Source organism: Sardina pilchardus, chromosome 22, assembly GCF_963854185.1.
Source record: "Sardina pilchardus chromosome 22, fSarPil1.1, whole genome shotgun sequence".
Lineage (NCBI taxonomy): Eukaryota > Metazoa > Chordata > Actinopteri > Clupeiformes > Clupeidae > Sardina > Sardina pilchardus.
In genome coordinates, this window is record NC_085015.1 from 25,963,400 (window position 1) to 25,975,662 (window position 12,263).

Below are 12,263 nucleotides of genomic sequence, written 5' to 3' on the forward strand. Positions count from 1 at the left end.
GGCGAGTCATGCTGTCTGGTTGCCATGCAATCAGCCTGTAAATTCCCACCTGGTCCCATGGCTCCAGTGCTTTCTTTCTGTGCAGTTGCTCTTAAACTTGGTATGCCCCATGGCAGCCATCTTGAGAGCGCATGCTGAGTTTTGCTGTAGACAGGCAAAGGTCAGAGTTTATGATGAGCGCTGTCGTGATCATGAGTGGCATACCACCTGTATATCCTCATTGCCCCACACCAGAAAAGACATTAAAGTGGCGTGTGTGACTGAATGTTCCATGGTCAGGTTTAGATCCAAGTTTAGAAATCTATTATGTTAGTGTATAACATCTCTCTCTCTCTCTCTCTCTCTCTCTCTCTCTCTCTCTCTCTCTCCCTTTGTTAGGTGTCTAAATCTGTACTACTGCTGTAAAGAATGTCAGAGGAAGGACTGGCCTATACATAAGAAGTTCTGCAAGAAGTTGCGGCTAGTGGCAATTGACAGGCTGGTAGAGTGGTTAGTTGCAGCAGGTAAATGTGTAAATCTTTTCAAAAATGTTGCTCCAAAGACAAATAATTTGACATTGCATTAACGGACCTGTTTTAACCAAAATGCTTTTAAAATAATTTTGGTAAGACATTGTCCCCGCTTTTGCATTTAACCTAAAAAGAATGCATTCAATTAAATGTATAGAATATTAAACAAGAATCCAAACTTGAATTCATAAATATGAGGAATTGAAAAGGCTCAGGCAAATGGACCCTGTGCGTTTGTTCAAGCAATATCATAAAGCTTCATAAAGTGTGGATACCGTTTCCCAACTATTAGCTGCGGCTCACATATTGATTTTGTAAAGTTTCTTCAGCTGTGAGGTTAAAACACAGGGGCAATTAATAAAGTATTAATATGGTTTTGTTTTTTTAATATGGTATTAATATGGTTTTGTTTGGAAACTGGTTATTTAATAACCTCGCTCTACTTGTGCCAGGTGATCTCCCGTTCCCCACGGGGCCATGGACGCGTCCCGCTGCAGAGATCAACAGCTGGGAAGACTGGCTCTCCATGCAGGGGGATCTGACCTCTCGAGTGGACCCCATCCTGTCTGGGAAGAGCATGACCGAGCTTTGGAATAGTGTCAGCAGACCACGCCCAGAAGAGGCCGATCTGAGAGAGTCGGTGTGGCGCGTGAGCAGCGAGTTCTTGTCTCGGCCCCTGAGCATCGGTATGGGCATCAGGCTCTTCAATCTTGACCCTTACTCCCGCCCGCTCACCATTCATCTGGTGGGGGCTGCCCTCCAGGAGACCCTGGGGGCCCGAGTCACCGACATGGATGAGCTGAGCAACATGTTCCCTGGACACCAGGGCCTGGAGGTGGTGATGGTGGGACCGGAGGTGGTGGAGGGGAAAGCCATTCGCCCCCCACTGTCAAATTTTGGGCCCAGAGGGAAGGCCTACATCACCGGCTACAGGGGGCTCTACCACCAGTTCTGGGAAGATGTGGTGGAGAAAGGAGAGGCAGCAAAGCCAGACCTGGTGGTGGGATTGCACCCAGGTATGAATGTACAGTCACATGATTTATTAATGCATACATAGACCCGGGGCTGTAGTGGAGGCCTAAACACAGTTTATCCACCTCTGAAATTTCTGAAATAGAGTTTATCCACCTCGCTAGAGTTTATCCACCTCTTAAAAGAGAGTAACCAATTGCAAACGTTTAACATTCCAAAATCACACTGTATCCACATTCACATACACTCATCAACATTCTAGGAACCATTTAAAGGTGGCTGCTGGCACACAAAACCATTTTTACTTATATATATTTTGAAATATGTTCGGTCCATGTGTCGTGAATGCGAAAATGAACTGCTACATTCTCTGTCAACTCTAGCCACTGACAAGAAAAAATCAGGCCAATTAACAAAAGCTGGTCAGTCTGACGTGGAAATGACCAGGCCCATTACAATTCATGAGCTCGCCCAGTTGAGACCGTGCCCACAGAATTCATCTAGCTCAGTGACAGTATTCGTATACATCAATGGTTGAACATCAATGGGCTTGGGCGCTTTGCATGGATAGAACTTCAACAATGCACATGTTGCCCAAGAAGAGTCTACGACCAGTGTCTAGCTTGTAAGTAAAACTCTACTGTCAACTCAAAGAAGTGCTATGTTATACAGGTTTAATGCACTCGCTAGCCTAACAGGTTTCATGTTCATGCCATGTCATGAAGCTGAGATGAGTTGATAACAACTGTCGCCAAGCTGTATGGATGAAACCAAGTTGTTAGCCAACCAGAGTCAAGCACCTTAGCTCGTTGCATATTAATGAGAATTGGTGCAAATCGAGCTAAGTCTACCTGCAGGCTTTCTATACCATGCTAGAATGGCTTGAAACAAGGTGACCATAAAAAAATGATCAAAAATGTTACAGTCCATGATAGAACTTCAGACATTACCACAAAGTCATGAAATACATGCACCTTTAATATCACTGGTATTGGATGGTGGAGGATATTTGACAATATCCTCCACCATCATCAGACATGTTCTGAATGCAGCAAGGCACAGTCCACCTTACCATGATCACAGAATTCAGAGTTTACAGTACCCACCTCTTATTTCACCACTACACCCCTGCACAGACCAAACAAACATAACCAAAACGAAACACAAACGGATACCTTTCTACATACAGTAGCAATCAATTAGCAGGGGTCTCCTGCAAAGCTGTGAAGATCAAGTCACTGAGACCTCTGGTCGTATTGTAATGCAATACAATTAGCAGCGTTTAGCATCTAGAAAATAGGGTATATCACTTCCCTTACGTGTCATTAATAAGTCAGCATATCAAGATGCAGCCAAGGGGCCAGAGGCCTTCATCAGGGGAATGCAATGTAAGATGAGGAGCTGGGGTGTGTGTTGATGTGTGTGTGTGTGTGTGTGTGTGTGTGTGTGTGTGTGTGTGTGTGTGTGTGTGTGTGTTAGATGGGGTGTGTCCATGAGTGTCTCAGCCTGACGTTTACTGCTCTGATTTATGAGGACAGGTGGGCAAATTTGGCGTTAGATGTTTGGAATCAGCAGCTTCCCACAGAGCGAGAGCGCACACACACACACACAGACACACACACACACACACACACACTCATGCACACACACGCGCGCGCGCACACACACACACACACACACACACACACACACACACTGTTGCAACTGATATCTCCCACAGAGACCTACACACACAGTTCCTTCAAATGCATTCATACTCAGACTCAGTTCACATCTTTTTTCAGATTATGTATTGACAGACAAACAGGCTCTCTCTCACACAGACAGACAGACATACAGACTGACTCACTGACAGACAGGCAGACAGAGAGACAGACAGCAGACAGACAGATCAACAGAAACAGAAACACACACACACACACACACACAGGCTGATTGTCCATAGAGGTGGTAATGAGCGATGACAGCTGTTTACAGGTCAGATCCTCTGCAAAGTAAGTAGTGGAACAAATATTTCCAAAGGTCCCTTCAATCCGCTAAGTAGCAGTAAAGACATCCTCATCCCCCCCCCGGCCCCATCTCCCCTGGGCCTCACTCACAGTATGCTGTCATAGGGCTAAATATACTACACGTTAGCCAGAGCAGACCAGTGTGAGGCAAATGGCACCACACACACAAACACACAGACACTGAGTAAGAGGGGGAGTCGGTTATTCAAGCCAGGTCTTACACAAGAATGGCTCAGAGAGTCTAGGGGGGCCATCCCTCATATAGCATGAACAGGATTCCCCGACATATAGACAAAGTCAAAGCCAACTTCTGCTGTGTACAGGACATACAGAGGATTGAAACTGTTTTTCTCTCAGGCCCACAGTAGGGTAAACAACAACGACAGCAATAATACAGTGACAATGTAAGAGATAAACAGTAAGATAAACAACTAAGTATTCACGAATAAGGGCAGCAAGGCACATGAGATGTTGAAATGTGCAATGTAGTGCAATTGGTGCAAACAGATGGTCAAAGTCAAAGTGATTGTCCAGTTTTTCAGTATTTCCAGAGGCGAGAGAGAGTTCAGAGTTCAGAGTTCAGAGTCCAGTCTTCATGGTGGTAGAGGGCAGAGGGGAGCAGAGGGCAGACAGTTCAACATCCTGACAGCCTGATGCATGAAGCTGTCCTCTCATCTTGAGGCGTGGGCCTGGAGGCTCCAGAGTCCTCTCCCGGTGGACAGGACACTCACAACTACTTTTCGGGCGAAGGGTGGGTTGCAGATGTCCGGGACAGAGGGGAGCGAGGCACCATTGATCTCTGCTGCTGCACTCACTATGGGCTGCAGGGTTCTCCTGTTGGAGGTGACACAACCTCCAAACCACCCAGTGATGCAGTTGGTCAGGATGCTCTCAATTCAATTCAATTCAATTCAATTCAATTCAATTCAATTCAATTCAATTCAATTCAATTCAATTCAATTCAATTCAATTCAATTTGATTCACTGAGCCTTATTGGCATGGCCAATCAAAACAAAACACTGGTGCCTCAGTAGAAGGAGCACATGATGGGTATACTGGGACACTGGGTCTCCTAAGGATGCAGAGGAAATACCGGCGCTGGTAAGCGTTCCAGGAGAGGTCCTCTGTTATGTGCACACACAGACATGTGGTGTTCCCCCTCTCTAGCAGCGCTGTTGGTGGCAAGAGGACACATTTACCATATCAGGGGGTATTCCAAGAGCGTGGTTTAGTGACAAACTCAGGGTAAGTGGTAAACCTCTTAATAGGAGAGCTGTAAGGCTTTGTTATCCAACAAAACAATTTACCCAGGTTTGTCACTAAACCACATACTTGGAATACCCCCCTGCACAACATAGTACTGTAAGCTGAGGGTGATGTGTTTTCTATGTATTAAAAAAATTGGAAATAGGAACTGTCACTGACAGATACAAATAATATCACTCAGTGCTTTATTCTGCCTGCCTTTCCCAGGATTCCATGCAACACAGAGCTTAGGGGAGGGGTGGCTGCCAACCTTACTGCTGCTCAGAGACTTCAACATTGCATCGATGTTTACCACATTTAAGTAAGTAAACACACCTCTAAAGTTGAAGGGCAATACATGAGCCTCCATGATAGTTACATGTACAGATGAATCACACTTTAACCCAACCAAACAAAACTGTAAGGTCCTTTCTTGCTCAGTAATACTGTTTTGGCTACATGTACAGTGCTCAGCATAAGTAAATATACCCATGCTGAAGTTGACTAAAAACCATACCTAGAGATTGACATGGGGTACTTTCCATTTCTCAATGCAAATCAGCAATTAGTCTAACTGAAATAAAACCATGCCAATCTCTGGGTAAGGTGAAGAGTAGGTGATGATGTGGGGCTATTTTAAGTAAGGCTAAGGAAACTTTATCAGGATGCATAGGATCCTAGATCCATGAAATAATGGGCATTCAAAGATAAAAATCTGCCTGCCTGCCTGCCTGGAATTCAACATAGAGGTGTACTCACTTATGTCCCCTGTATTTAAAGAAGAATATATAAATTTACAATACATTACTCATTCACAAATATTTTTTTATTCCTCTTTTTAGTCAGCTTTAGCATGGGTGTATTCACTTGTGCTGAGCACTGTATACTAAAAGCCTTATGTGTAATAATAACAGTGTTGTCATTCAGGTTATTTTATCACCAACTCAGTCTTTTCTCCTAAAACGTCTCATTCTGTTCACGTGACTGATATTTATTTAGATGAGAAATGTCTTGAGAACTAATGCTGGCTGAAAAAGAAAAAAACACTTCCTGGACACTTCATCTGAGGCTAATGCTAAACAGAAATACACCAAGCAGCAAGAAGAGGTTGCATCAACCTTGTGCAAAATGTCTGCACTGCTTAGTGAAGTGTCTCCATTGTAATTCCCTCAAATGATTCTGAATGAAAACATCAGTGAGGGAAGCATTACTGGTCAGCTGTCGCCGCCTAGTGCAGAGAAGTGGAAGTGAAAGAATAAACTTGTCCACTGCATAATGTCTAACATAACATCTCTTTGTCTGTTTGTCTCTTTCCCTCTCCCTTTCCTTCTCTCTCTCCCTTCCTCTTCGTCTGTTTGTCTTTCTTTCTCCTTCTCTCTTTCCCCTCATCTATGTGTATCGCTCTCTCTCTCTCTCTCTCTCTCTCTCTGTGTGCGTGCGTGTGTGTAGCGAGACAGAATATAACCTGTCACTTCAGATCCTGCTGGAGTTGGAGATGCACATCAAGGCCGCTGGGGTGAATCCCTTTAAATCTCAGAAGCCAGAGCAGGTGCAGGCCTGCCCCAACAAGCCTCCAGTCTACTGCAGCGCCCACTACATCTGCTTCCAGGGGCTGCTGGAGAGAGAGGAGGAGGAGGAGGCTGAAGCAGAGGCAGAGCAAGCCTAAAGGCTCAGGCATGGACTATTCTCTCTCTCTTTTTCTCTAACCTTTCTATTTCCTTTATCTATTTCTGTCTGTAGGTGTGTGAGTGTGTGTGTGTGTGTGTGTGTGTGTGTGTGTGTGTGTGTGTGTGTGTGTGTGTGTGTGTGTGTGTGTGTGTGTACGTGTAGGCTACGTGTACATTTTGGATGTATGAATTAGAGCAGTGTTTTGTATGACTACTTTGCATTTTTTGTTTGTGTTTTTTACCTATACCAACGAAGTCTGGATTTCATTACGTTCTTGACCTTTTTCTGGTTTGGAGTGTTGAAAATATTGTGCCAAATATCCATACCTTAAACCTGAAATGTAATTAGCAACCAAATAAACATCCAGATTAGATCAACTTCAACTGAGTTGTTATTTGTTTACTTCATATTTTTGTCTACCATGAGGTGCGTCCAAAACGCGATCTCGGAGTGAGAGTTGTGACACAATTCACAAAATGAGATAGATGAGAAATATCCATTTGCGATTTGATCTTAGCCCCGGTGTCGCTGAGACAGAAGCCTCTAGAAGTGTCCCGAATACAACCACCAACAGCTGGTGGGTATAAATGGCGCTGAAAGGTCTCCTCAGCCGACTAAAGGTACTTGAGGCGTCCAATACAACCTCGGAGATTTCAGTTGAAGAGTTTGTGTGGCATCTAACTTCAAAATGACCGAACCAACGAGGTAAGTAAATAAACGCATCGTTGCATGTCACGTGATCGAACATGGGAATTTGCGTCTTCTTGGGTTTTATTTTAAGCTAAAAATAGACTAAAAGCTACAGCATTTAGAAAATGGACAAAACCCATGAACACACTAGGATTTAAATGCATACACGGTGTACACGGTTGTCTGTGATTGCAGCAAGGCCGTTTCAAGCGTCAAATGTACTTATCTAAAAACGGGATTCCTTTCAGCGTTCTTGGCAATGCATAATAGTGACGCGTGGCCCCGGGAACCATTGCTCCAAGATAATCGCAATGCAGAGCCTGGGATTATTTCGTTATATTACTCCCGCTCATCTGTAGTACTAAAACATGAAATCATACACCTCTGAAGCGTTGTTCCCTATATGGTTAACAGATCTAAAAATAGAGGACTGAAAATAGCAGCTCATGAGGAATTGCACTCAAAGAGGAAAGCAGGTGTGAGCCTACACATGCAGGGGAAACATAAAAGTGCTTTAAGCTGTCAATGTAAACCTCACCATTCACTCAAGGCATAAATCAGTCGCTGTTATAGCCTACCATGTAACCCACCTCTTGTGATTTGTTAGTTTAACACTACTACATACACACACACACACACTGTAGACCTTAATACTTTCACCCTTGCTGATTAAAAGGCCTTAGCCCACAACATTTTTCTCATGTGCTGTCTCTGTCTCATGTTAGTCCTCCTGAGGGTAAAGGCAATGCCCTTGCTCTCTCACAAAAAGACATGTTTGAGAAGATGGAGGAGACCTACAGGGTATGTGCTGCCTGTGATAGCAAACCAGCTCAGTTAGCGGATCCCAAGGCCCTAAAACGCTGTGGAAAGTAAGTGGACTGGTGCCCATCACAGACACTCACCCAGAAAGATGTTGATCTGTCACATGATTCCTCCTCACTACTCATAATCCTTACTACAGTGTAAACAAACTGTACTTCCTCTCCTCACCTCTTGTGTCCATTGCCTTCTTGTCCTCCATGAATCTCTCAGGTGTTTGAATGTGTATTACTGCTGTAAGGAGTGCCAGAGGAAGCACTGGCCCCAACATAAGAAGCTATGTAAGACACTCAGCTGGGCAGCCATCGACAGGCGGGTAGAGTGGCTCATCTACAAAGGTGTGGAACGAGGAGAACTCATATTTTTCTCTGTCAAAAGATACATAACATTTTTGGGGTCAGGTAAAGGTGTTGCTACATAAATGGCACAAAAGTCTTGACAAATGCAACTTATGGGAATTAGATTCTCTTACCATTATGGACTAACCACTTTTTGTTTTATTTATTTATTTTATTTAACCTTTATTTAGCCAGGATTGTCCCATTGAGACTGAGCGTCTCTTCTGCCAGGGAGTCCTGGTCAAAATGGCAGCCAAACAAATAGTTCCAGACACAGACAAACACATTAACACATTTACATAAAACACAGTAGCAGCTAAGAGTTTTGTGAAATACCTCTAAAAGCAATGACATTCCTCAGTGCACACAGTATTAATTTTTCTCTTAAAAGTATCCAATGAAGGCAAAGAGTCCATACTCCATGTATTCTGCAACTCATTCCACAGATGTGGAGCAAAAAAAAGAAAAACTTGTTTTCCCTAATTCAGTACAAGGGGTGACAGACTGCAGTAATAACTTGTGTGAGGAACGTGTGCTATATGATGGAGTGCAAAAAGTTAGAAGATCACAGATATAGCGGGGGAGTTTTCCCAACAATGCTTTAGCAATGAAAAGTAACATGTGCAATTTCCGCCTTAGATACAAAGATGGCCATTGAACTTTAGAGTACAGATCACAGTGGTGAGTTCTTGCGGGGGCCCCTGTTACAAACCGCAATGCAGAGTGATAGACTGCATCCAGCTTTTGGAGGAGATATAAAGGTGCATGCATATAAATTGTGTCACCATAATCCAACACTGAGAGAAAAGTACTCTGGACTAGTCTTTTTCTTGTTAAAAATGAAAAGCATCTTTTTAAACGAAAATAAAAACCGACCTTAGGTCTTAGCTTTCTTAAAAGATTGTTTATGTGTACTTCAAATGTGAGTTTTTGGTCCAGCCAAATGCCAAGATATTTATACGACGTAACCCTCTCCAAGGAGGCACCATCAAGTGTTGTTAAATTACCATCAGGACATGATCTTGAGCGTGTGAATATCATATACTTTGTTTTATTTGTGTTTAATGCTAGCTTTAACTGCAACAAAGCATTCTGAATGGATATGAAGGCAGTTTGTAAAGAGTCCAGAGCATCTTGCATAGAGGAACCAATAGTGTATAAGATGGTATCATCAGCATACAGATGTACTTTGGCTGGATTTAGGCCTTTATCTAGATCGTTATACAAAGAGAACAGAATTGGGCCAAGAACTGACCCTTGAGGGACACCTGCTTTTATGGTAAGTAGGGGTGACTGATAGTTCTCTATAGAAACACACTGAGTCCTACCTACTAAATAATTAGAAAACCATTGTAGCACTGAATCACTGAAACCTATTGCCTTCAGTCTAAGCAACAGTATTTTATGGTCAACTGTATCAAATGCCTTGGATAAGTCAACAAAAAGTGCACAGCAAGATTTCCTTGAGTCTAAGGCAGAGATGAAATCATTTAAAACAGATGTTACAGCAGTTATAGTGCTATGACCTTGTCTGAACTTGAAGCCTGATTGAGTACAACTTAAAATATTATTTTCAGCTAAGTAGTGTTTTATTTGATCATTTACAAGAGATTTTACAGACATGAAAATGTTTTACATTCTGACAACAACAAAAGAGAACAACAAAACATTCTGAAAACAAGCAAAAATTACCATGATTCTTAAGGTTACATTTTGTTTTTTACTTAGTTTACAGTAACTGAAACATTACTTGCCAGTGAACCAAATGAGGAGAGGGGAATTTAATTAGAGAATTATAACATTAACTCCTCATCGTCTCTACAGGTGATCTCCCGTTCCCCACGGGGCCATGGACGCGTCCCACTGCAGAGATCAACAGCTGGGAAGAGTGGCTCTCCATGCAGGGGGATCTGACCTCTCGAGTGGACCCCATCCTGTCTGGGAAGAGCATGGCCGAGCTTTGGCACAACGCTGGCCGCTCACGCCCAGGGGAGGCCGATCTGAGAGCGTCGGTGTGGCGCGTGTGCAGCGAGTTCTTCTCACGGCCCCTGACCATCGGCCTTGCCATCAGGCACTTCAAGCTGGACCCTTACTCCCGCCCGCTCACCATTCATCTGGTGGGGGCTGCTCACAGCGAGACCCTGGGGGCCCGAGTCACTGACATGGACGAGCTGAGCCACATGTTCCCTGGACACCAGGGCCTGGAGGTGGTGATGGTGGGACCGGAGGTGGTGGAGGGGAAGGCCATTCGCCCCCCACTGAGATCCTTTGGGCCCAGAGGGAAATCCTACATCAGCGGCTACAAGGGCCTCTACCACCAGTTCTGGGAGAATGTGGTGGAGAAAGGGGAGGCAGCGAAACCAGACCTGGTGGTGGGATTTCACCCAGGTATACAGAGAGAACATATTGTAAAGGCTGAACACCATGCTAAAGTGTATCTAAAAGAGTACATCCCATAGATCTGTTAGTACAGTTAAATCGGCTTAAGTGACAAAATGAGGGAATGGATGAACAGGTGTCCAGGTTTTAACCTGGACAGGTTGAGCATTCTTTGACATTGTCAATAAATGGTTCCCTGCAGCTGAGTATGAATACAGACTGAAGGAAGTCTTCTCTCTGTAGGCTTGGATGCCAGTCAGGAGAATATGGATGAGGTGGACAAAGTGTACCAGGGCTGGTTGCCAACTCTGCTGCTCCTGCGAGATTACAATATACCCACGCTATTCACCACCACAGAGTAAGTCTTATCAGCACACACACACACACACACACACACACACACACACACACACACAAATCATTCAGTTCTAGATGGAGTCTTTTAAGTGTGTGCACATGTTTCCTGGTCCCTTCTTGTAGAGAGCCTGAGTTGGAGTACACCATTCAGGTCCTGATGGAGTTGGAGATGCACATCCAGGCCACAGCGCTGAATCCCTTCAAATCTCAGAAGCCAGAGCAGGTGCAGGCCTGCCCCAACAAGCCTCCAGTCTACTGCAGCGCCCACTACATCTGCTTCCAGGGGCTGCTGGAGAGAGAGGAGGAGGAGGAGGCTGAGGAGGACTAGGCCTCAGACCACACTGCTGGAGCACTGCTACTGTGATGGACGTTGTATTGTGTGTCTGCGTGTGAAGGTGGACAAACACTGACCGTTTCCTTTTAACATTGTGTGTGTGCGCGCGCGCGTGTGTGTGTGTGTGTGTGTGTGTGTGGCTTACACACAGTGGAGCACAAGGGCTCTTCTGGTACCAGGGGACAATGGATTATTTGCATGGGCAAACAGTGTTCTCTAAATTGCCAACGTGGCTTCTACCTGTATTTGAATACTATCTTATTGAAAGTGTTCTGTTAAGGAAATTGTAGAATTGTTCTCTTTGTTCACTGGATACGAATGCATTTTGTGCTCTTTTTATACGATTTGCAGGGCATTGCCATGCAACCCACATTTTGGCTAATTTGCTGGCTACAATATTTTGTATTTGTGTTAGGCAGAACACTCACTGTGTACAGTACATAATGTACTGTATAGTCAACAAAAAACTACATTAAACGCCACTGGAAAAATAACAAAACTTTATTGGCCATGTTGTCATTTAATACTTAATCGTTAGGAATGCACTAATACAGTAATGTAAAGCTATTTGCTGTAACATTACAATTGCTCTAAACACTCATCATATGCATTTGTGGAGTACCAGCAGAGACAAAATCAAATCCATTACATACAGCAGCAAGTTCACTGCTGTAAAGACCAACACTAGCATAAGATCAATGTAGTGGTAGCCATAGTTTAATACAGTACGCTCATCAGTGTCCCATTTCATATAGTCGTGGTAATCCAGGTTTCCATAAATGGGCCATACTATAGCAGCTGTGGTGTAAAGGACCACTGCCACAATATTAACAACCACCTCCACCTTCTCCATACACACTAGCGCTTTCAACAGCTTCACCAGGTTTAACATCATCATCAACACTGATAATACAAAACACACTACGTACACACAAATGCACC

At 44.0% G+C, this 12,263-nt stretch overlaps 2 protein-coding genes across 2 annotated transcripts in view; both read left to right on the forward strand.

The window, feature by feature from the left end:
* Positions 1 to 6,781, forward strand: part of LOC134069738 (putative protein MSS51 homolog, mitochondrial) — a 9,682-nt gene extending 2,901 nt beyond the window's left edge. Inside the window, 4 exon segments of the mRNA XM_062525771.1 lie at positions 379 to 503; positions 962 to 1,525; positions 4,965 to 5,058; positions 6,186 to 6,781. Of these exon segments, the coding sequence (XP_062381755.1) occupies positions 379 to 503; positions 962 to 1,525; positions 4,965 to 5,058; positions 6,186 to 6,402 (1,000 nt within the window). The 3' untranslated portion in view covers positions 6,403 to 6,781.
* A 146-nt stretch (positions 6,782 to 6,927) lies between these two features.
* LOC134069739 (putative protein MSS51 homolog, mitochondrial) lies at positions 6,928 to 11,819 on the forward strand. The gene is made up of 6 exons (XM_062525773.1): positions 6,928 to 7,109; positions 7,820 to 7,963; positions 8,127 to 8,251; positions 10,076 to 10,639; positions 10,874 to 10,988; positions 11,111 to 11,819. The coding sequence occupies exons 1-6, from the start codon at positions 7,093 to 7,095 to the stop codon at positions 11,313 to 11,315; spliced, it is 1,170 nt and encodes a 389-aa protein (XP_062381757.1). The 5' UTR covers positions 6,928 to 7,092; the 3' UTR covers positions 11,316 to 11,819.
* Positions 11,820 to 12,263: the final 444 nt, after the last annotated feature.

What these genes read in the sequence shown, in the direction of transcription:
- LOC134069739 (XM_062525773.1), top strand. An exon ending in GGTGGTGGGATTTCACCCAG is followed by an intron (nt 10,640 to 10,873) that starts GTATACAGAGAG and finishes TTCTCTCTGTAG; the next exon opens with GCTTGGATGCCAGTCAGGAG. An exon ending in ACGCTATTCACCACCACAGA is followed by an intron (nt 10,989 to 11,110) that starts GTAAGTCTTATC and finishes CCCTTCTTGTAG; the next exon opens with AGAGCCTGAGTTGGAGTACA.